We start from the raw sequence: 26,337 nt of genomic DNA on the forward strand, positions 1-26,337 counted from the left end.
ACACGTACACAGTTTTAGAGAGTTTGTTTCTGTCTATGTTTGTGCTGATATGGGTCTCTAAGGGCTCATGATCATGTCATTTGCGAGACCTTTCTGTTTGACTCAAGCAGATAACAGCCCGAGGCCTTCGTGCATTAGAGACGGATCGGCTAAATCCTTATTTGGCAACACACACACAAGCGCACAGCCGTACGCACCTTGTCATGTAGTCATCAATTTAAACCAAAGTGCTTGAGGCTGTTTTGAAAATGGGCAGTGCTGAGCACACAGCGCATCTGTGGTAATGTCTCTCTAACCTGATCAGATTCATGGACATCCAAACAGCATATTCATCCCACTCTCAGGTGTCTCCTATGGGGCAGGACTCTCTGTAAACACTTGCCAAGATTAGGCAACTTAATCTACATTCTCACTAAATTAGCAAGAAGCAAAATCAATCCCATGGCTGCAAAAGTCCACTTCAACAAGGGATTCAATTAATCATTGGACCAAGCCAATCGAAGGCAGTGTCTGCCGTTCAGCTCTGTTTGTGCTTTAAGCTAATAGATATTGAAAGAGATTGCACTGAAATGAAAGAAATATACTCACATAATCCAAAATTAACAATTACCAAGCGCCGAATGCAAGAAAAATCAGCTTTGGAGAGTGAACTTGCAAAATCTCAGTATAATAATGGCTCTTGTTGATATGGTCTATCAAAAAACCCTATTTTCTTTGCTGCTGCACCAGATATTTTTAAATTAAGCACCACAATGTAAAGTGAAAATATAAGGAAGAGAGACTATTCAGAGACACTATTCTGAACATTTTTAACATTCAAGTACAAAATCAGCTAAATTAATTTGCAATGAGAACAAGAAATACAGATTATATATATATATATAAGATTCTATTTAAGTGATTTCTTGATTCAACAGGTCTGGCAGTTATCAGGCCTGGGTGTGGCTAGTGAAATGTAACTCAGCTTTCTAAAATACTGTGGTTAATCACAGTTCTTTCATGATTTAACAGGAGGGGACAATTAATTTTTCACGTAGGGCCAGGTAGGTTTGGACAGGTTTTTTCCCTTAATAAATGAAATCATTTAAAAACTGCTGCATTTTGTATTTACTTGCATTATCTTTGTGTAATATTAAAATTGGGGTCCTGAAGCTGCAAAGCAGCCCCAGACCATCACACTACCACCACCACCACGTTTGACTGTTGGTATGATGTTCTTTTTATGAAATGCTGTGTTGGTTTTATGCCAGATGTAACGGGACACACACCTTCCAAAAAGTTAAACTTTTCTTGCATCAGTCCACAGAATATTTGCCCAAAAAGTCTTGGGGATAATCAAGATATTTTTTTGGCAAATGTGAGACAAGCCTTTGTGTTCTTTTTGGTCAGCAATGGCTTTTGCCTTGGAACTCTCCCATGGATGCAGTTTTTGCCCAGTCTCTTTCTTATTGTTTACTCATGTACACTGACCTTAATTGAGGCAAGTGAGGCCTGCAGTTCTTTAGATGTTGTTCTGGGTTCTTTTATGACCTCCTGGATGAGTCGTCGTTGCGCTCTTGGAGAAATTTTGGTAGGCCGGCCACTCCTGGGAAGGTTCACCACTGTTCCAAGCTTTCTCCATTCGTGGATAATGGCTCTGATCGTGGTTCACTGGAGTCCTAAAGCCTTATAAATGGCTTTATAACCCTTTCCAGACTGATAAATGTCAACTATTCTGTTTCTCATCTGTTCTTGAATTTCTTTAGATCGCGGCATGATGTGTTGCTCTTTAAGCATGCTTCACTTTGTCAGACAGGTTATATTTAAGTGATTTCTTGATTCAACAGGTCTGGCAGTAATCAGGCCTGCGTGATATATATATATATATAATATATATATATATTCTTACCAACCTCACACTTGAGTGTAAACTTCATAAATATAGCATATACTGTATATGCTTTTACTATTATTAAGGCTGTATTTATTTGATCAAAAATACAGTAAAAACAGTTATAATGTTAAATATTATTAGAATTTAAAATAGCTGTTTTCTGTATAGGTTTAAAATTTGTTCCTAATAATTGTTCCTGTGATGACAAAACTGAATTTTCAGCAGCGATTTCTTCACATTATTCTTCAGAAATCATTCTAATATACTGATTTGGTTGATTATTACTACCAGTGTTAAAAAACTATATTTTTGTGGAGACTGATTTTTTTCTGGATATTTGATGAATAGAAAGCAATCTTTTGTAATATTAAATGTCTTTACTGTGACTTTTGATCAATTTAATGTGTCCTTGAATAAAAGTCTTAATTTCTTGGTACAGTTATGTTAGTGTTGTTGTTTTTAAAAACCGATAAAATAGGCTTATTGTTTTAGAGCACAAATGAGACTGAACTCACAGGCCCAGTGCAGGTAAGACCGTCGTCATCCGCCACCTCACACTGCGCATCGCACTCCAGACACACTGAACCGTTTGCGAACTCACGTACATCCCTATAAAACAGAAAGAGAAAGGGAACAAAGACAAACATGAGGAAACATAACATGCTACAATGACATATAATTACCACTTCAGAACACTCAAGGTTCAGATGGAAAAAAAACAGCATGTCAATTTTCAAAGTTCTTCCAGGAATTCCTACCCAAGGATCTATTCTAGAGTATTCAATCACTAGCCTTTTAAAGTCAAGACAACTTTCCATTTTCAGACCAGATATTGTCGGTCATTAAATACACTTCAGAATTCAGGACTTAAATGAGGAAAGTCTGAATCACAGGCAGTAAAAGAAGAGCCATCACACAGAACAGACTGGTAGATTGTGAAAGCGCAGCCGAAGGGAATTCAGCGCCCGAGGCACTGCAAGGCCGTAGGGAGGCAACAGTGGAATCTAACACATCTGCCGGGTGTTTACAGCACTTCTCAGATGGCTGCCACAGCTGGCAAACACAGTTACTATTGACCAAAAGCAAACAGTCAGCCTTCACCACCTATCGAGGTGACAATTCATCAAGCACATTCAGGGACACCTCAAAGCACCACACTGAGGAAATCAGCCAGGGACCTCTGAAACAAATGATCACAATATGGTTCAATACGGGCAAACACAGTCGCTTCCCAGTCCCATCACTCCTCTGAAGACTGTAGTGACGTTTTAGAAGCTGACATCCGTTGGTGTGACAAGTGGAGGATGGTGGCTTAGCGAGAGAGAAAAATATGTATAGCAAAGGCGATTTTTTTTTATTACTATTGACGTGTTACCTCAATGAGTGCTACATTAAGTGACATTTAATTATGCTTTATCTAAAAGGCACAGCACATTTTAAATAGACTGTGAGGAAAGCTTGTTGAAGACCCTCTTATCATTAAAGGACTTTTCTTTTTCCCTTTATGTAAACGTTAACTTCACAGGCTCTGTGGTGTTTGCATGTTTGGTCTCCACCACATGTTTCCTGGTTCACTCGGTGTTCTCTCAAACATCCAACATGAAATGTATTAATACTACTATAGAGAAAAAATATTAACATGACTGGCTGGATTTTGTAGATTCATAAACAACAGCAGAAGTGTGATTCACAAGCTAAATACAAAAGATACACTACCGGTCAAAAGTTTGGGGTCAGAATGATATATATATATATATTTAAAATCAATCGTAAATATAACTGGAAGCCAGTGTAAGGACCTAAGGAGTAATTACATATATTATATTACAATTATATTACAGTATTACAACAATATACAAAATAACTGTTTTCTTTTAATACATTTTAAAATATAATTTATTCCTGGGATGGTAAAGCTGAATTTTTAGCAGTCATTATTACTCCAGTCTTGTTACATGATTCTTCAGAAATCATGCTAATATGCTAATTTGATGTTCAATTTCTTATGTCATTGTTGAAAACACTTGTGCTGCTTAATATTTTTGTTAAAATGGAGATATAATTTTTTCAAGATTCTTTGATGAATAGAAAGTTGAAAAGAACAGCATTTATTTTGAAATAGAAATCCTTTGTAACATTCTAAATGTCACTTTTGATCAATTTAATGCATCCTTGCTGAATAAAAGTTTACATTTCAGTATAAAAGTATAAAAATTGACTGACCCCAAACTCATATTCAAAGAATCATAATGACCTCCCTAATATCATCTGACACTGAAAACTGCGCTCTAGCAATTTCACAGGGCCATTTTCACTTCAAATGCAATGCATTTGTGTGATTGGATCACAAAGCCAGCTGGAATTGATTTACCTGTATTTAGACCTAGCCACTTGTGATCCAATACCTGAGACCAGCTGCGCAGGCCGCACAACAAAAACTGTCATAATCATCTTCAAAAACTTTCAGATATAGCTCAAACACACCACAGTAGTTCTCTTCATTTTTTTTTGGTTGTTTGTTCCCAAATACAGAGTGAATCATCTTGTGTGAACAGCGAGTGTGACCGCAGAGGTCGACAACCAGTGGAGAGACAGAGAAAACACAGACTCTGAGATCACCCTGCAAAAACAGATATATACACACACACAAACAGCACAGATATTGGAGCACTGGGTGACGCGTGTGGGATGGGTGAGTAAGCAGACGTGACAGTGCGAGACAGTGAAGCATCTGTGGCCGTGCCGTACCTCTCCAAACCCGCCTCCCGCTTCTCGACCACATAGGGCCTGGTGAGCAGCTTGGGCTTAGAGCCGGTCAGTCTGCAAGGCAAAATAATCATGTGGGACGATCGCACGGTGCACGATCCCTGGTGCTGATTCACTTTCAACCAACATGGATATGGCACACATTTAAAAAACAGGCACCCATCCATGTTTGTCCTAGTTAAAACACACAAAGGACGAGCTTCCTTTTTAAATGGGCAGATGCTGTTGTTTTAGAATGTGAAAATGGATGCCGTTTGTTTATTGTCTTGTTTTAGCTCTGGGCAAAGGAGAAAATAAATTTCACAGCTTCACTCAGTCAAATCAATCAAAAGCTGATATTCGTCTTTCCCTTGGAGCAGTATGCAAGCACACAACAAATAAAGAGGGAACTCAAAACCAATCTGTAAATTACCTTCTTCACTGCACTGATCAACACCTTTAGTGTTTACTTATTCCAATTCCCTAAACCAACAGAAAGAGCTTATCAATGCCAAACCATTTTTTGAGGAATTAGACAAACAATCGCTACCAAAAATAATTTTCATGCTGGTTTGGTACTGTTGATTTTCTGGTAAAGATGGAAGCCTTGCTGGTTAAGATAGTTAAGCAGCCGGGCAGGAACATCAGCACACCACACAACTTTCTGAATCTACAGAAACAAAATTATTAGTTTTACCCAGGGTTGTTTAGGAATTTATGATGAGATAAAAACACTGGGTACCATGAAATAACACAAAGACAATACATAAATAAATAAACTGTCAATATATTACTGGCTGCACATGAAACAAGAAAGGACAACAAGAAAAGACAGACTTCCAAAATATGCTTTCTAGAGTGCTTTGGCACACTTTACAAATCCACCCACTCTACATGTGCATCTCAATAAATTAGAATGTCGTGGAAAAGTTCATTTATATATGAGATTAGTCAAACACTGTATATCTACAGCATTTGTGCTTTTATTAAATAGTTTTTTGTTAAATTAAGGTTAAACTTACTCTACTGCATATTTTTCCTACTTTTTAAAATGCCTTTAAAGGGATAGCTCACTATTTAAATGTCAAATTCTGTCATTTATTCACTCTCATGTTGTTCCAAACCTGTCTGACTTTCTTTTCTTCAAAAATAAGATATATAACTGTTTTTGTCTATACAATGAAAGTCAATGGGGTTCAAAACCACACTGGACCCCATTGTCTTTCAGTGCATGGACAAAAAGCGATAAGACATTTTTTGAAACACTTTTTTAGTGTTTCACAGAAGAAAGTAAGTGAATGACATAAAGGTAGGTAAATGATAACAGAAATTATTATTTTTTGGGTGAACTATACCTTTAAAATTTAGATTATATCATTTAATATTTGTCACAGAACCAGTCTATCAAGCATAAGCTATGAAAATCCACCATAAAATACTATTAAATTGTTTAAACATTTATTAATATCATAAAAGCATATATTAATGTCATGAAGAATTATGTTATAAAACCACTTATTGTGTGGAAATTTTGACATTATGATAAATGTGTCTTCTAGTAGACTAGTGAGTTTGAAAAGTCTGTTTTACGAGTTTATTTTCTAAAAGTCCACAGGGTCAAAAGTGCCCATAGTTGAGGAAACAGTAATATATGTGTGTGTGTCTGTTTATCTGCTCTAAATCGTTGTGCTTTTGTGAAAACAAAACCAAAGCTTTACTCAGTTCTTCATTCTGTCACGGTGCTCCACACACCGCTGCATTTGGTGTAGACGTCATATGAGGTAGGAGATGTACCCAGCTCATCTAGCTCACCCAAACACAGTTATTTGTTTTCCAGCTCAACCGAGCTTACGTTTCATCATTGCAACCTGCTCTCCAAAGCCAGGGGACGTGCTGCTCTACTGTTTTGTTATTGTTTGTCTAGAGGATGGAGACATGAATCTGGGTGAAATCCCTGGAGAACGCAGCTAGCTATAGTTCAATCATAGGAATACACATCTTCTACAAGAGAACATTAATAAACAATGTCATGAAGTGTATTCAAATGATTCTACAACATAGCTTGGGTGCACCTGTAATACTTGAAATTTGTAGATGCATGTAGTACAACTCTTGCACAAATAATGTTTTTAATATTAAATAACTGTGGGAGTGTGGCATTTAACAACTTACCCTTCGTGCAGGTTGCAGGATTCGACACAGGTACGTCCTCTGCTGAAGAACCGACAGGACAGGCACTGGTCGGGCCCCGGACCCCAGCAGCCAGCATCAGAGCACAGCGGGTCACATACCATACGATCCAAAACTGCAAAAAATATGATCATTAATGCAGGAGCATTTATGCCAGTAAATAACTAACTTTCTCAGTTTCCTAACATCTTGCATCTGTCAAAAATGGCAAATATATATAATGTATATACGTATATATAATGTACTATATATAATGTTACAAAGGGTTTCTGTTTCAAATATATGCTGTTCTTTGAAACTTTTTTATTTATCAAAAAATCCTTAAAGAAAATGTATCACTGTGTTTCCACAAAAATATTAAACCAAATCAACATATTAGAATGATTTCTGAAGAATCATGTGATACTAAAGACTGGAGTAATAATGGCTGTTGAAATAAATATATACAAATAAATTAAAATTAAATTGTAATATTTTTTAATAGACTTTAATAATTATTTATATAATAGTTTTTTATCATTTTAAATTAATTTTACATATTTTTATGCATTTACATATGTACAGCAATAGATTATATACCAATATATTTTAAATTATGCTGTGCAAATTGTGCAATTGTGGGTGATTGCTCTAATTTACTATTTTTCTAACAAAACATCACCTGTTCCAAGGTGTCACAATGAAAAACTAATTTCTGTCAATAGCTGCATTTCAATCTACTGCACATTTGTCTCAGAATGTTGCTGTCAGTTCACCCCTGGGAAACATCCAGTTGATAGAAAGAAAAGATCCTTTGCAAAACCGTGATTGAACACAATGTACACGCCATCTGTGAAAAATGCTACTTGTCCGGTTATGGATTTATTACGCTTGTAAGAAGCTGGCTGTATATGAACCGCTGTATTTCAATTTGAAATGAGGACAGAATGGTCCAGGCGCCCACCCACTGAGGCACTGGATTGTGCAGCAGCTGGGAGAGTTTTAAAATACTGCTGACACAACCTCAGCATGTCTCACAGACGTCCTCTTCAACTTCTGAAACTATGAGAATTTCATCACCAAAGAGCATACAGAGGGTCAAATGTAAGCAAACTTGTGAGCATGTGAACAAAAAGTCAGATGTTCTTGCTTCCATTGAAGCTCAGAATGTTCTTAGGAACACCTCAAATCATGCTGGATTTTACAGCAAAAACCTGTGTTCTTCTTGTTCTTTCCTGACTTATTATATAATATAATTAAGAGTTCATTTTTTGAGAGTGGCATTTATCGGTTTTCATATATATACAGTGGGTACGGAAAGTATTCAGACCCCCTTAAATTTTTCACTCTTTGTTATATTCTTAGGAACACCTCAAATCATGCTGGATTTTACAGCAAAAACCTGTGTTCTTCTTGTTCTTTCCTGACTTATTATATAATATAATTAAGAGTTCATTTTTTTAAAGTGGCATTTATCGGTTTTCATATATATATATATATACATGCATACATATATTTTGTTTTAAATTTGATACTTTACTTTTTTTTTTAAATAATCAAATTAATAATCCAAAACAACAAAGAAGACTAAACTTTAGATTATTTCTTTAGATTTGACATTTATTTACATTTTTAAATTCAACTTTTCACTCAAATAGTTATGCTGCTAACATAATATGTAAGGAAAAAAATTGCTTTCAATTAGAAAAGAATGAATTTCTGAGGACTGATTCCCTAAGGAGAGTTCTATTTTACTGTAAGCACTGCTGAACACTTGGGAGGAATTATTTTCTATGTGCTTACATTTATTTGCAAAAATCAGTGAATGAATGAGCAATGACATGTAAAAGCACTCCAGAGAGCACTATACAAAAAGCCCAGCATTTCTCAGGGAACAACATGTACCAGTTCAAGAACCAACTTGGTGCTTAGAGCAGGTATCCAACAGCATGAGGAGCGACACAGAGAAGTAGGAAGCCCTTTCAGCTGTATGTTTGTGGCACATGGATCAAAAAGATGCCAACTTCAAAGTTTTAACCTGGTTGAAAACACACAATTTGGGTTCTGTTGACGTCAAAAGCAGTGCTGGGTTGGTTTCCAGGGAGATAGGTAAGAGCCACGGGGATCTACAAAAGGCTACGGTTGCCGCGAGACATTAATGATTGCTGTTGCATCACAACATCCTGCGCAATGGAAAAGAAGGGCAAAAACAGCTTTTTAGATAGTCATAAACATCACTCAGCAGCGAGAAAAGAGAGAGTTCTTAAAGACAGAGGTCAAAGTAAATTCCCCGTGGTGATTATAGCTTCTCCTGAAAAAAAAAAAATAAAAAATTCTGAAATGTCAGAAATTGTTGCAGGGTCTCCCTGCAATTAATTCCCTGTGATCGTTTATGGAGCGACTTAACATTTGCAGAGAATGGTTAATTAGACTGGCGGTCCACGCATAAACCTGAGGCATTTGTGGTATTTTTCAGGTTTACGGTAACATTGTTCCACACTTCAAGTCTTCAAAAAATAACTCAAAGAACTTTGTATTCTGGATCTCGGGGTGATTTTGAAGGGTAAAAAGGGAGTATGTGGTAGGGGGTTTGCATAGTCTTTCACAGCAGAGTGAGACTCTGATCATCTGACACCTCCTGACCCCCTCCATCTGCAGAGGAACCCGGGGCCCTCATGGTCCCCGCTAGGCTCAGTGAGGTGCACTGACCCAGGCAGAACGACAGGTATGAGGGAGCTGCACCAGCACCTTACAAAGTGACTGAGTTTACTGCCTCAAAGTCAGCGAGCTCTGCGTGAGACGTCGTGAACTCTCTCTGTGGTTCGGGTGAACCAGGACAAACAGCAGCTGGGAGCCTGAACACAATCTTAGCCTTAACACATCTTCTTTTTTAAATTTTTATGTAAGACACCACTCTTAGTAGACATTACTTGACCAGACCTCAAGTCAAATATCTTGGCTTTGGCTAATTTATCTCAAAGCCAAATGGAACTGTAGTAAAACAGAGCGATGGACTCACTGCATTCCTTTTGGTCGCGGTTGTTGCGGATCAGGGCCTTCTGGGTGTTGGTGCGGAAGAGTCGCGTCCAGTTGACGGTGTTGTAGTAGCAGAGTTGACTGTTGTTGGTGACGTACACGTTTCCAGCACTGATCTCACTGAGAGACTGCAGTTTCAGTGAGGAAATCCACTGCTGCTTTAGCACCAGAAGAGAGATGCCACTGAACACAAGAGAAAAAACAGGAGAGGTTACCCATTTTAAAGAGGGGTTCATTTCATTATGAAATGTCATAATTGAATACACACACAATTTTACACACACAAATAAATTATATTTAATCAACTGAATCACATTTATAATTTTTGCTATGAAAATTGCACAATCCTTTATGTTTACTATTTATTAATATTTAATGATGTATATTAACAAAAAAGGTATATATATATATATACACACACTATGGCACCATTGAATGCTTGAATCTGATTGGCTTGAATCTAAAATGACGTTTTGGAATTAGCAAATGAAATGTTGGATTAGATGCATGAGAAATTCAATCAATCAATCAATCAATCAATCAATCTAAATAAACAAACAAATGTTGCAAAACTATTAACATAAATAAAAAATAAAAATTATATTACATTATATTTGATGTATTTTATAAAAAAAACTTTACTTTTTAAATAATGAATAGATCTAAATTAACACAATAAATTGACAGCCATAATTTCAACATCCAAAACAACAAAGAAGACCAAACTTTGTTTAGCCTAAAGACTTTGAGACCCAATGGACAAAAAAGATCAGAATGAATAACAATGAAACAAAAGAATGAGATCTGACACAAAGAAAGCTACCATGATGGCTTCATGAACAAAAGGCACGAGTGACTTGTCAGTATGAGAGATGCTGTTGCATTTCTAAAGCAAGTGTTTAGCTTGCATCCCCCATCTAGCATCGCTGAGGATCTCCCACTTCAGATGTGATGAGATCGGTTAATGCCGAGGCATAATCACAATGGTGTTTTTAATTACAGGCAGGCATGCTGAAGAGCACATCAAAGGGGCTTTGAGACGGCCGTCAGCAGAGAGTCAGAGAGCAGCGGCAGAACGTGCAGGTGCACTTAAACACTGACATCGCTCTCATCTCGTTGATCTGCCTCTCAGAGACTTCTCTTCTGTTTTTCTCTCTGTGTTTTGTGCCAGACACATCAGACACAGAGCACATCATGTGACAGACGGTAATTGGTACAGTGGTACAGCTTTCAGCAAATGACCCCACTAATGTTAAAACAGGCTGGCGGATCTGCGCTCCCACTCTCTTCTGTCTTTCCTGACTCTTTAACTCTAAGCAAATGGGTGTTGCACTGTGTAAATACAGCTTTTCATTCGTACTCTTTGAACTCTTGGCAATAAAGCCTTGGCCTCTTTAGAAAACACAAAAGAGGGGATTCAATAAGAATGAATTACGCTGTTTATTTACACATGCTGTCTGCGCTGTTTTAGCCCAATTCGCTAAAAGAATGATGCAAATGAGTAAATACAGCAAAACACTGATGTATAATATATAGATTTCAGTGAGTAGAAAACAATCTACACTGAAAAATGTTTCATTCATCCAATTAAAAAAATAAGGGCAAGTTATTTATTTTTCATAGGCTCAAGTTATAAAATATAGATGTGAATCATTACCCTAATTTTTTTTTAATTGGATGAATGAAACATTTTTTTCAGTGTATAGTGATTTACAATGGATTTTGCAAGTTATTTTAATTTTACAGGCCCCACTTTATATTAAGTGGCCTTAACTACTATGTACTTACATCAAAAATTAAGTACAATGTACTTACATGTTGTTGTATTTCAATTTTTAAAGGTTTTTTAAAAGTATTTTAAAGGTTTGATTACGGAACCGCAGAAGGACAACAAGTGTAAACTGAACCGATCATGTTTCATAGTTTACAAACATTTACTTTTCATACCATGTGTAAACAAGTGATAGAACTGAATAATTCTCATTATTTTGAATTCAGATGTAGATATTTGGGTTTATTGTTCACAATATAATTATTTTGTTTTGTTTAGGTTACTTCCATGCTATGTTTCTGAATTGAATGCATGACATGTAATAATGAATGCCTGACTGAGTTTCCCAGGTGCACCTGAAGGCAGTATTAAACCTGCGGAAGTAGGAGAAGGAGGGGGATTGTTTCTGGAGCTGGCAACATAGAGTGAGCCTTGGATCTTACCTGTAGAGAGACCTGCCTCCGATGGTTGCCAGACTGGAGAAGACACTCAGATCAGTCATGTTTTCTGGCCAGGATTGAATGTTTAGAAAGCCTGGAAAACACAAGATGACACACAGTGAGCCAAAACATTACCCAACATAGTAGGCACAAGTGATTCCACCTACTGTTATTATTAAGAGAAATTTATTACTTTCACTGCAGCATAATAAAAAAATCCCGTATTAAAGGCGTATTAAGTCATTAATGAGTGTGCATGAGTAGTGCTGACTGTACATAGCGACATTAATGTCTTATTTGAGAAATACGACCACCATACAGAGCCTGACTATATTTTATTTTCATATCCTGCATCTTTCTCCATTTATTTAATGCATATTGAAGAGCTGATAGCTATAAATCATGAAGACATTTTAATAATGGATTCAAAAAAATGAATTATTAATTGAAGGGAAGACAATCCTGTGCATACACCAAGAAAAGACAAACAGGCCCTAAGAAAGAAAAAAGAGGACTTTCTTATTCAAGGACAAGGAGAACATAAATTACACCAATTACTTCAACAATGCAAAGCCTGGATGGTGCATATTTCCAGTAATCACTGATATTTGATTGCCTTTCAAACTAATTAATTACTTTCAGGGGGACATGTTTCTGCAAAAGTGGTATCGTGTTAAGAGGCTAATATAAATATTATTCCTGTTCAGAATTTATGGTCATATCTCTAGGCCACAACATGCAGTTGTGCAAGCATTTCTAGCATTCCTGGCCTTCTTTGTTAAAATTAAGTTTGGATTCCACGTTAATTAGCATGTCTACCGGAAGAGACTACAGTAAATATTAATGTAGCCTTTTGATTAAGACATTTGTCTCCAGTGATGGTTTTCTACAGGAGAGAGAAATAGCATTAATTATTCATAAATCATCTAAATTTGACATATTCTTTTCACATTGTTGATAGCCAGACTGTTCATTACTAATGCAAAACCTACAAAAACGTGACTACAATTCTATCATGTTCACTCATAGAAACTGCTCTTTTAAGATTCAAGGTCTGAAATTAGGTTAAAAGCTTGAGATTTTGCATTTTCTGCTGCCTGTGTCATTTCGTCTAAGGTTGTGGAAGCAGATTAGAGGAAGTGCCTCAGTGAGGTGTCGTTAGCGTGGTGTCTGCTGACACTAATTGCCTTAATGACAAAACTGTGCAATGGGAAGTCTGAAGGAGTGTGTGCAGTGCCTTGAGAGTGGGCTGCTTGCCTGTCTGTGTTGTAATCTGTTTATTTTACACATGGAGGCGAAACTTCATCATGCTAATGGTGCTAACGAGGTCCCAGCGAACACCTGTCGGCTCCAGACTAACATCAGGAGAGTAAACCTGCCCCTCAAATGAATTGCACACAAGAAACACAAAGGGAACTGCTGCAAATGAGTTTGAGTAACACAGAATACAGAGGGTTTATAGACATGTGCCAACATGACCCTGTAGCTAGGCAAAATACTTTTGATAACGTTACTTTTGATAATATTACACTACCGGATTCGGACTGCTCAATCACAGAATTCTATGATCAAATAATGTTGTATAATGACTGTTTATTTAAATGAATCAGTTGGAACTGAGTCTCTAAGACTTGTGGAAATGTTCATGCTTTAAAATATTTTAGTTAAAAAATTTACAGTATACAGCCTGTTTACCACATACTGTATTTTTGCATTGGTGCATAAACTACTGTTCAAAAGTTTGCGGCCAGAAAGCAATGTATGCTTTTATTAAGCAAGGATGCAATGATCAAAAGAGACAGTAAGGACATTTATAAAATTCCAGAAGATTTTAATTCCCAATACATGCTGTGCCTTCTATTCATCAAAAAAAAAAAATCATGTTTCTACAAAAATAGTATGCAAAACAACCGTTTTCTACATTGTTAATATTAATAAATGTAATAAATACACACACACACACGCACACGCACACACACACGCACAAAGTTGGAGAAATATATTACATATCATCATTAAAAGGCTGCAAAATACTGAGATATATTTTACTGTATTTCCTGTATTCCTGTATTCCATATTTTCTGTATCTCCCAGTGCTAACCCCTTCCTCAAGGCTTGAGAGCAGAGGGTAAATCAGGTCCGCCTCTTCAGTCCATCTCTCTAGAGTGCACACACACGCACAAAGTTGGAGAAATATATTACATATCATCATTAAAAGGCTGCAAAATACTGAGATATATTTTACTGTATTTCCTGTATTCCTGTATTCCATATTTTCTGTATCTCCCAGTGCTAACCCCTTCCTCAAGGCTTGAGAGCAGAGGGTAAATCAGGTCCGCCTCTTCAGTCCATCTCTCTAGAGAGATGATTCACACAGGGCTCCAGCTGAAGGCATTGCCGGCAAGAGCCGCAGGCATTTCCCCAAATCTTTAAATATTGGTGGGGAAGCATCCGACTGAGGCTATGAAATGTTCGTTTAATGTCAGTCAGGGTTGTTTGGGGTTTACTGGGAGTCATACAAAAATTAAATAACAGACTTGGTCGGTGCTAAGGAACAGGGGTTATGCGTTTACAGCCATCTGAAGGGTCTTTATTTGCAGCTGCAACTCCTGCAGCTAGATGACCTTCTTCATGCGTTGTACACTGAATTCAGTCAAACTGAGTAAACACATTCAATTTAAAAACCCACTGTAAAGAAATACATATAAGCAGGCGCCTCTGAATCTGTCAAAGTCTTCAAGCTGGGGTCGCAGAGCAGAAATAACACCATGCCAGTGAAGACGTTGTTCTGTCAGAGACTGTGGCCACCTGCATATAGATGTGACAGCCTGACATGCATGCCTCACTGACTTGGAGAGCCCTCTTTGCTGTCACCACGGAAAGAGAAAGCCAGAGAGGTAAAGAGTGAAAGGGAGAGAGAGAAAGAAGTGTTTTCAACTGCTTTCATGTTTCTTGTGAGCCAAGAGTCCTGCTCTCCTATGGGAAGCTCTCCTCAGTTGGAGAAATCTCCCTCATCATGTATTCATCATATATAGGGCCTCCCCGCTGAGAAACACTCGTACAAACACAAACCCCTTTACACACATCACACACACACACAAATCTACAAACGCACAAACACACTACTGTAGATCTTCCTCTGTGCTTTGTTCCATGTGTTTTTGATGTATTTTCAATAAGACAGGTGGATTATGTAAATCTGGACATGTGAATCAGCTATTTTTTCACAGGCCCTTCTTTATTAAAGTATATTAATGGCTCTATTCTAAAACGTAAAAAGCTGCCTTGCTGTTTACTCTCTGTTACCTTCTAAGGCAGCACCCTTACTGATTTGGAACCTTATTACCGAAGGCTTTGGAATACTGTCAGTGTGTTACACAAATAAAGCTCTTTACGAAAAGAGCACAGGAAATGTGACTCAACAGAAAAATTTCAGTTTGTGTTAGCATGTTGCTAAGCTAACAACATGATGATCTAATACAGGGGTTTTCAACCTGTGGGGCGCGCCACTGCTAGTCGACAATTAGAGCAGAGTTGGCTCGAGTATCAGTCATGCTCAGTGTTGCCAAGTCCGCGGTTTTCCCAATTACGCACGCTATACCAGGGGCAGTTCTAAACCCTATTTAGGTGGGTTTCAGCCCCCCTATCTGTCACCTTAGCCCCCCAAAACGATCTTAACGATCAGGCCAGTGCTGCTTCCTCGAGAAAGGTTTTCATTCTCACGTGTTAAAGGCATAATTAAGTAATTCTTTAAATCAACATTAAAGTAATTTTAAGCCATTTAAGCACAAGACATCTCAATGCGGTACTCACGCACTGTGATAGAGCGTTTCTATGCGCACCGCTCACACACCTGAAGTGCACAAACAGATAGCCTTCTCAGACAGCAGATGAATACCAATGCCTGTCTTGACAAGTATCCTTGTAAGCACAGTTGGTTGTTTTAAGTGAATGTAAACAGTAAAGAAAATATAAAATGTTCATCAGTATAATGGATCCTTGCATTTCTTATGTAAATAATGCTAATCAAAAAGAGCAAAAGAAAAATTGTTCGCTGCTTTAATAGTTTTAATGGATATTTGCTTTTATGTTAATGTTAATAAAGTAATTCGGTGTGACTACAGTAATACCGGTGGGGTGGGTGGTGGGGGGGTTAAGAGGTTGACCTAAAAGGTTGAAAACCCCTGATCTAATAAGCATAAAGGTTAATTCGAACAAACTACTTTTATTTACACTACCATTTTGGATTGATAATATTTATTTAAATGTTTTTGAAAGTATATGAATACATGAATAATACAGTAAAAACAGTACTATTATGAAAAAATACAAATTATTAAAATAACTTTAATGTATTTTGTATTTTATGCCTATGATGGCAAAGCTGAATTTTTCTAGTTTTCCGTGTCAAATGATCCTTCAGAAATCATTCTAATATGCTGATTTGGTGCTGAAGAAGAAACATTTATTATTATTATCATCAGTTGTGCTGCTCAATATTTTTTTGTGTAAACTATGATACATAGCTTTTTTAAAGTTCAAACGAACAGCATTTATTTGAAATTCATTTTTTTGTAACATTGAATGTCTTCACTGTCTCTTTTGTCAATTTTAATGTGTTCTTACTGAATAAAAATAAGAATTTATTTTACCAAAAACTTTGCAGGCGGCATGAGTTAGAAATAGGTTCATATCAATTCCAGATTAAATCAATTAATTTATTAATTAAAAACATACTATAAATGTGACATAGCTAGTCAATATTGCCATACAACATATATTTAAATAAAGTATGTGCCTGCCAGAGGAGGACAGGTTCCCCTTGCTCAGTACTGGTTCATCTCAAGGTTTTTTCATTGTCATTTTTAACTTGCTTATTTTGTAAAAGGTCTGTAAGCCGCTATTTGTTTTTCAAAGATGCTTTGAAACAATATGCATTATCATATTACCATTATTATTAAGTAAAAACCCAATCCAAATAAAACTAACTTGACTTACCAGTGATCTCTCGAACGGTGCGGAACACGTTGAGTTTTTCTGGATCCAGGGGCTCTATGTTGTGGTATACGTCCCTGTAATACACATAAAGATTGAAGCAAATACACATTATACTCAGTATATGCTGAGAGCCACATCTTTACAGTCAAGAAAATCTGCCATTTTGCTAAAAGATGAAGCTGATTGTGTAACAAGCTCTTAAATCTAACTCTGAGAAGAGTCAAGCAGAAGACTATCAACACAAATGCACTCTGACCAGTGCCTTCTGACCCCATCCATCCCAGTATGCTGCATTTTCTCCATCTTTTCCAAGTCTCCATGCCTTATGCTGCTCTGTTGCGCAGTACAGCAGGTTTTAATAGCACCATTGAGCTGAAGATCTTCGGGGAGGACGTGTCCAGAACACCTGCTGACGCAGCGTATGAGAGTGTGCGCGTGGGGAATACGTGTAAGAAGTATGTGCACTCCATATCAGTTTGTGTTGGAGATGATGTCATCTGTATGCCTATCAGGATGTGCGTATGTGTGCACATGGCTTTTCCCAGCATGCTGCGGCTGCTGGCCCTGGATTGCTCTTTAAGAGCAGAGTCAGCTATATGGGGTTAGAGGGCCGGCCAATCAGGTGCAGCGGGATCAGAAAGAGGCCACTGGAGGGAGCGGGTCAACCAGAGGTCAAATGACTTCTTGACAATCTGACAATCAAATATGTCACAGCACTTATATAAAGAGGGGGCAGCACATTTCTCATATAAAATCACATTAACTGTGGCCGTCTGGAGAGTCAGTAAGTCTCGTAGGTCTTGCTTGACTGTCTAAACTCGCAAAGTGTGTTAACGGCACTTTTAATGCGTCCTATTAAACTGGCCAGTGTAGTTTTTTTATTTTTTTTTTACACACAGCCATGATGTGAAGGCTTTCTCTAGTGCTTTTCTTCTACATGAATCCCCTCCTGCATCATTAAAGCTGATGTTATCTGATAAAAAGAAGCAGCATAGGTCAAATGGCTTCTGACAATCCAATATCCGATATTCAGCTGTAAAGAAGAGCGTAATGGCTGTGAAGCGAGTCAACGGAGGTTGTGAAGAAGCCACTCTCACCCTTTAATGCCTGTGATGAGGAACACAAGGTTTCCGTTGATCTTGGTGCAGTTGATGAATCTGTCGATGTTGCTGGAGTCGACGGTTTGAGCCGTCTGAAGGCTAGCAGTGCCGATCCCATCGCATGCTGCAACATAAACCAGAAAACTGTGTAAAATAGAGATTTCAGATCATGTTTGATTAAAACTTTAAGAGAAAAAATAGACTCTTTAAGAAATTGGTAAGCAAGGTTTTGACTTTTTCTATTATTACTGCAGTATGTGGAAACTAGTAACAAGCTACTAACATAGAAGTTATTCAACAGAGCAATATCTTTTCAAATGTTTAACAACAAGATTTTTTTTAAAATTTTCAATCAGAGCAGAGTTTGAAATTAATCAGACTACCCTATGTTAAATGAGAGAGAGATAACATTCTAGAAAAGCGTTTATTGCCTCAGTTCACTGTGCACAATACATGTACTGTAATGCATCGTTTTAATTCACAATACACCGCTGCTTGCTGGACAAAGTAGCTTGTTTACTGGAAAGGCTGTACTACCCTGATAACAGCTGAGTGACTTGTCGCACTATTGAAAAATGTAGTTCATTTAATAGTTATTTATTCTCCAAGGCTGGTGGTAACTTTGTGTTCATCACCTCTGTCATGAAAAAATCCATTGAGCAAAATGACAGAATGATTGTGAAAGCATCTTACACTGTTTGAAGGAGATCTGGATCCTGATAGAAAATCGGGCCATACCAACTTAAGGTGGTTAAGATGTTTTAGTAATGTGGTAGACGGTTTGTTTGTTGGTGCAAGGTCAACCTCAGATCTCAGCAAGTTTTCTGACTGATCAATCATCTAGGGGTGCTATTCCCAAAAGCACTGTTAGCTTACTATGGTGGCAAGTTTCACTGAACTCTATTGGTAACGATGGAACTTGCGACAATAGCTGCTTTTGGGAAACGCACCGCTGATCAGCTAATGACAAAAAAAGTTGATGTAGTAACAACAACTACAGTAACCAGTGAACTTCACTACAAGTTTATGCTTATAAATAAATAAATAAGTAAAAAACAATATCTGTCTGTCTATAGCATTAGTAGTATCATGTATTTTTAAGCGTCAAGTAGTTGTATATTGCATTCAATTGTTTCTTTTCTTTGTTTTCAGAGAAAAAAAAACATGTATATACAGTACATTATAGAGTATGATATAAATAATAATATAATATAAATGTATATAAATATTTTGTAAATATATAAAATTATAATATATAATTTTAATTATTACAATCTATTGTTTCGATTGTTTAAACGATTGTTTCTTTTCTTTGTTTTCAGAGAAAAAAGTACATAAATGATATGATACAATATGAATAATTATATAATTTAAATTAATTACATTTAAATTAAATATATTTTTTAAATCAGTGTTGTTATTATTAACTAAAATGAATTATATTTAAATTAGATACATTTATAAATCCATTTTGTTATTAACTAAAACTATATAAAAAAAATCAATTTTGTTAAGTAAAATAAAGCTGAAATAAAATACAACATAAATGTTATGAGAAAATTAAAGTAGAAATGTGGAACCTGAAATAATAAAGTTTAAGCTAAAGTACTAAAATGATTAAAACTACAACTAAAATAAAAATACTATAATTATATACGATAAGAGTCAATAGTACTATAACTGTAAATAAATAATACTAAAATAATGTTATAAATAAAGGAGTGTGTTCAACAGAAGTTAAGCTTTAGTTTTGGTATCACAAATTGTGAAATTTCACTGGTATTGGTACTGAGAACTTTGGTGAACTTTGATTGAGTTTGATGGTGCGTGTAATCACCTTTTGGGCAAATATCAGTGCAGGGGATGCACATCTTGATTCTGTTCTCCTCCACCTCCATCTTGTTGCTGGGACAGGCTTTGACACAGGAGCTGTGGTCCACCACAAAGTTATCTGTCACACCACACACAGAGGCAGAACAAACGGTCAGACGGCGGCGTGCCCCTGAACAAACTCTAAGCAATCTCTGTGAAAAAGGCCATTGACATTTTGTAATGGTAGAGAAGAAACATCCATTCTCAGACAAAAACCATTAACACATCCGCGCCGACGCAGTGGGGACCGTGACTGTGGCGTGTGTGCGTGATGGAAAGAGCCCATTTCCGGCAGAGACTGCGCAGCCTGGCATCCATCACCAGAGAGGAGAGAGGGGATCATGGAGGGACAGATAAAGGAAGATGGATTTCTCAAGTGCGAACATCTCTCTTCACCTCTTACATGTAATGTGAATCTCAGACTCTTACAGTGAAGAACTAGACATTACATTTACATTTATTCATTTAGCAGACGCTTTTATCTAAAGCGACTTACAAATGAGGACAATGGAAGCAATCAGAATCAACAAAAGAGCAATGATACGCAAGTGCTATGACAAGTCTCAGTTAGCTTAACACAGTACACATAGAAAGGCTTTTTTAAAAAATTATATAATAAATAAAAAGAAAACAGACAGAATAGAAAAAGAATAGAGAAGCTAGTGTTTGCTTTTTTTTAAAAAAGAAAACAAGCAGTAAGCAAATGAATAGAGTGCAAGTCTAAAAGGGGCATTTTTTAAAGAATAGAATTACAATAGAGAGTGCTAGAGTTAGAGGGTCAAACAAAGATGGAAGAGATGTGTTTTTAGCTGATTCTTGAAGATGGCTAAGGACTGCTCAGATTGAGTTGAGCAGGTCATTCCACCAGGAGGGAACATTTAATTTAAAAGTGCGTGAAAGTGATTTTGTGCCTCTTTGGGATGGCACAATAAAGAGATGTTCACTTGCAGAACGCAAGCTTCTAGAGGGCACAGAAGTCTGAAGTAATGAATTTAGGTAAAGGGGTGCAGAGCCAGTGGTGGTTTTGTAGGCAAACATCAATGCCTTGAATTTTATGCGATTTAAAATGTGACACCAGAAGAACAAATAACCCTGGGTAAAAAACACAACCCTCACTTAACAGCTAAGAGAAACTAAGCCAAACTGAGCATTTCACTGTCGTCCCATTGAATAAAGTGGCCTTATGTGACTGCGGAGGGCGGGTTGGGTTTTGGGGAGGGTCTCTCGAGTACTGCGCAATAACATTCATCGTGGACTGAGCACTGGAGTGGGCGTCTGTCAGTGTGCAAACCCTTCATTCTGCAGCAGTGGCGGCCCAGCAAGGGGGAATAATGGCACTCGCGCTCACCTATCATCACTGTTATCACAGCTCTCTTTCATTCTTCCGCTGTTACTTTCTCTTTCAACGTTCTCTTCTTTTCAAAGAAATCACGTCAGTTCACAAGAAACCTTCTTAGTTTCAATGAAAAAGACTCAAGATTCTTATCTCTGTAATTACCCTATCAGGTCTATTCACACTGGATAGAGAAGAACACAGAACCCCTTTGTTTTATATGGCGTTGAATTGCATGCATGCATATATTTACATTCTTTTGGTCCTGATATTGCAAGGCCATTAAATCAAACATTAACGATGTACTTGTACATCACTTTTTAATCTTACTTATAACATTTTAATGTGGAACGGACAATACAATATTTAACTGTGTTTGAAGTTAACCCTTATGTTCTATTTGGGGTCTGGCCAATGAATTTCTATTATTTTCCCAGGACTTTTCCAGCCGTTCATGAAATTTATAGAGTTGGCATTTAAAAAGAAGCCTTCTAGCCAATGAAATGTTTTGTTCATTTCCATAACCCGGGAATAAATTTTTCAGATTCCCTAATATTACCAGGTAATCTATGACTGTGGGAATTCTGTTCAGAGACTCAAAGATAATTTAATAGCTCAGAAAACATACTGAACACTATCAGGTTGATAATTTATGACGTTTCTGATTAAAACAATATTTCATAACACGTTTAAATTTCATAAGATCGGTTTGGGATCAGTAAGATTTTGTAATATTTTTGAAAGAAGTCTCTAATGCTCACCAAAGCTTCATTTATTTGATCAAAATACAGTAACAAAAATATTATATTATATTAATATATTTAAAAATATAATTTATTCCTGTGATCACAAAGCTGAATTTTCAGCAGCCATTACTCCAGTCTTAAATGTCACATGATCCTTCAGAAATCATTCTAATATTCTGATTTAATGTTCAAGAAACATTTCATATTATTATTAATATTGATTTTCAATTTCTGATTTCTATGTTTCATTCAAAATCAAACTCTGCCTTTGCAGTCACAGTTCTGTAAAGCACATGAGTGCTTTGTAGTAAAAAATAAAATAAAATAAATAAATAATGCACAACAATTTACACAAACATTATTGGTCTTTGAGTATCAAAAATAAAAATATTTCTCAACAGAACATGAGGGTTAACTTAATGTAGTTTTTAATGCCTAATTATTTTGAGATCAAACAATAATTGGTGGACCCCCTGCAGTACTGCCACAGATCCTCTGTTGAAGACCCCTGGCATCCACATATTTCTTTCTTTCTTTCTTTCTTTCTTTCTCTCTCCCTCCCTCCCTCCCTCCCTCAAGTCAGTGGGGAAAACAGCCCTGCACCACATCAGGGGCTCAGAAGAGCACGAGGACTCAGGTGCAGCCGATCCGCCTCATTTGCATTCAATCTGAAACATGCTTACATTCCCGAATGTGAACGCACCTCAACATGGCACCTGATATCCATTTATGTGAGTGAAAGATCCAGCTAGAAGTGTGCGTGTAAGCATACACATGTTTGTATTGGTTTGGTCTGTCTGTCTTACGTGGGCACTTTTTGACGCAGAACGCTCCATATGTGTATTTGGCCCGCGGGTTGTGCTCCAGCTGGAACGTGGTGGGGTTGTAGACGAAGGGCTGAGGGCATTGTGTCACACACGCACCGCTGTCGTTAAAATTAGTGCAGGCCTGGACACAAAGAAACAAGGTTATTGACAGAAATACACATTTATTAAATAAAACAGCTGACAAAAACTTGTGTTGCTACTCGTAGAGTCTTATTTTAGGACATTATGCAATATAGAAGAATGTGCCAGAATGCAAAATTGCTCCGCTAATCATCTTCGACCCACAAAAAAAGTATGCCAACCAACACCAATACTGCATATAAGCAATATAAATAAACAATGCAACTAATAAATAATGATTCAAACAGGCTTACGGAATAGAAAAAGCTCTTTGTTTTATAAATCTGACTTCAGAAACACGTGAGAACTGTTTTCCGCCTTAGAGCTGCTGAGATGTTAAAAAAAAAAATTAAGGCATTGATCCAAATCCCAATGCATGGCGCGAAAGTGCGTTTTCAATTAAAAGGGAACAATCGAGAAGTACAATATCAATGATTACAGCTGAGGATAACTAATTAAAAAACCAGAGAGGTGCGATAAATCGCTTTCTCTGAGGGCCGGAGGAGCGAGGAGCAGTCAGAGACGGTCGGGATCTGCCCAGGCAGCAAGTAACAAAAGAGATACAGAGGTGTGGCCCACACTCTCATTCACAGCAAGGCATTGTGGGAGGAAATTAGATTTTAATGGTATCTCTGGTGCAAAGAACATTTCCTATAGGGAGATTTCTGGTCAAAAGCGAGTCATCTGTAGTCAACATGGATCTCTTTTGGAGAAGTGAATACCTCAGCTGAACAAATTCTCAAAGATAAGGTTAGGAAGCTGGAATGGGTCTGCCGCTGTTACTGAAACACTTCTACAATTGCAGTTTTATGGGATGGCTGATAAAGCCGCAGATGACTGACAGACTGTGTGTGTGTGTGTGTGTTTGGGGAAAAAAGTTATTACATTCTGAGACATCTGTAAGAGGGTTGTGCGCGAGTGGGTTGACACTGGATGTAAATACTGGAGTTAAGGCTTGTACAACTACATAACTAGTAGCCCAGACAAGATGTCGACTAGTCGTTGATTTGATGTTTATGAGCATGACGACTCCGGTTTCACTGCACTTTTACATTTGCATAATTTTACATACAGTGGGGTTCAAAGAATCCTCATTGAAATGTTCTTGCTTCCTTTGAAGCTCAAGATACCCCTTAGATCATCTCAGTGAATCATCTTAAATCATGCTGGAGAACATTATAACCTTTGACACAAATTTGTGAAGTTCACGCAGCTCAAGTGCTGCTGCCATTAAAGCTAACAAAATACCAAATACTGAGGCATTCTGAAATTCATGTTAATTTTTTTCAGTTCAAACTTTCACTTTGTGATTTGTAATAAAATAAAAAAAAATATGAAAAGATGAAAATTATACTGAAAATCTTTTTCAGTTCAACTTTTCAATCAAATTGTGATGCTGATCATGTAATTTGTAATAAAACAAAACAAAACAAAACAAAACAAAACAAAACAAAAATAAAATAAAAAAAAAATCCTAACATTCTGAAATTCATGTAAATTTTTTTCAGTTCAACTTTTCACTCACATTGTGGTGCGTATCATTTAATTTGTAATAAAACAAAACAAAGAAGAAAAAAAAATAATCCTAACATTATGAAATTCATGTCATTTTTTTCGGTTCAACTTTTCACTCAAATTGTGATGCTGATCATGTAATGTAATGTAATAAAATAAAATAAAATAAAAAAATCCTTACATTCTGAAATTCATGTTAATTTTTCAATTTAACTTGGTAACACTTTTCAAAAAGGTCTCATTATTTAACATTAGTAAATGCATTAACTTACAATGAACAAAACATTTGTCACAGTGTTTATAAATTTTTGTTAACCTAAAAATACAACTGTTTCATTGTTAGTTCATGTTAGTTCAAGTCCATTAAATAATATGAACAAATACATCCGTTTATTTTAATAATGTATTAGTAAACGCTGAAGTTAACATTAACTATGATCAATAAATGCTTTAGAAATATTTATCTTTGTTTATTTTAAATACATTAAAGTTTCACTCAAATTATGATGCAGATCAAATAAATTGTGATGAAAAAAAACTGTATTAAAATAGAAACATGCAAAATTGCTAGTGGACTCAAACTATGAAACCCCACTTTATATTTGACTATGACAGGCAAATACACAAGAACACAGTTTGTGGATAAAGGAATTTTCATCCTGCTGTCACCATATAGAGCAAACTGAAGTCATGTGATCTGTGACTAGTCGACACAGCACAAAAGCATCAACTAGTGGCAGAGCTAATCGACTAGACACTGCAGTCCCCAATATGATTGAGTGTGTGAGTGTGTTACAGGAATACTGAAGACATACGAAGCAGTCCGTGTCCTTCGGTCCTGAACAGCCTCCAGCACACTCGCGATGACAGCAGTCACTGACGTACGGCCCAAAACATCGGCCATCACACTGCTCGGCACACACAGTCTTCGTCACTGAGAAAGAAACAGAGATAAGGAAAAGTGCTAGTGAAATGTGCATTTTCTGATGACAATTAGCATCTGTGTGATGATTTCTTCAACCATAACGCCACATCGTACTACACAGCTGTCTGGATGCCAGTAAGAGCCACTCTGTGAGTAAACAGAGCTCTAACCAGGGAGAACATGTGGGGATGTGTGGTCTCTTAACTGCAGAGTGATGGTGATCACAGAGCAGCGCTGCTTTCCTATTTCTGCTAGTGATCCTCACATTAATGAATATAGACATTCACAGTAATTCCTACCATATGGCACGCAGAATACATCTCCAGTGTAGCTGCTGAGTGAGCTTGGGGAGCTTTCTGAAGTAAGGCCAGAAATATACTTTATGTACTGTAAGGATGCAAACGCAGACACGAAAGCTTGACTGACATACTGTAACTCTTCTTACATTGCCAGGATGGGAACAAACCTCATGAGCATGAAACAGTCACCGTCAAAATGGAGGAAATATTATTTAGGTACACTACAATACAAAGATTTGGGGTTGGTAATAATGTTTTTGAAAGAAGTCTCTTGTGTTCACCAAGGCTGCATTTTATTTATTTACAGCAGTCATTACTTCAGTCTTCTGTGTCACAAGATCCTTCAGAAATCATTCTACTATGCTGATTTGGTGACCAAGCAATATTTATTGTTATTATCAATGTTTAAAACAGTTGTACTGCTTAATACTTCTGTGAAAACTGAGTTTTAAGTGAAATCCGTGTTTAAGTGCTATAATCGGGTTCCCGGTGCATCCACCAACCAAGAAAACGTGAAAAAGACCAACCCAGAAAAAAACTAGCAACTCAGATTTTACCCCCCCCCCCC

At 36.9% G+C, this 26,337-nt stretch overlaps 1 protein-coding gene across 1 annotated transcript in view; it reads right to left on the reverse strand.

Annotated features, from left to right (window-relative positions):
* LOC107741926 (receptor tyrosine-protein kinase erbB-4-like) overlaps positions 1–26,337 on the reverse strand; it is a 375,191-nt gene that overhangs the window by 83,863 nt on the left and 264,991 nt on the right. The window contains exons 6-14 of the mRNA XM_016554742.1: positions 25,361–25,479; positions 22,890–23,031; positions 19,970–20,083; positions 18,130–18,256; positions 17,033–17,106; positions 12,038–12,128; positions 9,807–10,006; positions 6,791–6,923; positions 2,389–2,482 (exon numbers count right to left, since the gene is read on the reverse strand). Coding sequence (XP_016410228.1) covers positions 2,389–2,482; positions 6,791–6,923; positions 9,807–10,006; positions 12,038–12,128; positions 17,033–17,106; positions 18,130–18,256; positions 19,970–20,083; positions 22,890–23,031; positions 25,361–25,479 — 1,094 coding nt within the window. The remainder of the gene's footprint in view (positions 1–2,388; positions 2,483–6,790; positions 6,924–9,806; positions 10,007–12,037; positions 12,129–17,032; positions 17,107–18,129; positions 18,257–19,969; positions 20,084–22,889; positions 23,032–25,360; positions 25,480–26,337) is intronic.

Source organism: Sinocyclocheilus rhinocerous, unplaced genomic scaffold (genome assembly GCF_001515625.1).
Source record: "Sinocyclocheilus rhinocerous isolate Xijiao unplaced genomic scaffold, SAMN03320098_v1.1 scaffold226, whole genome shotgun sequence".
NCBI lineage: Eukaryota > Metazoa > Chordata > Actinopteri > Cypriniformes > Cyprinidae > Sinocyclocheilus > Sinocyclocheilus rhinocerous.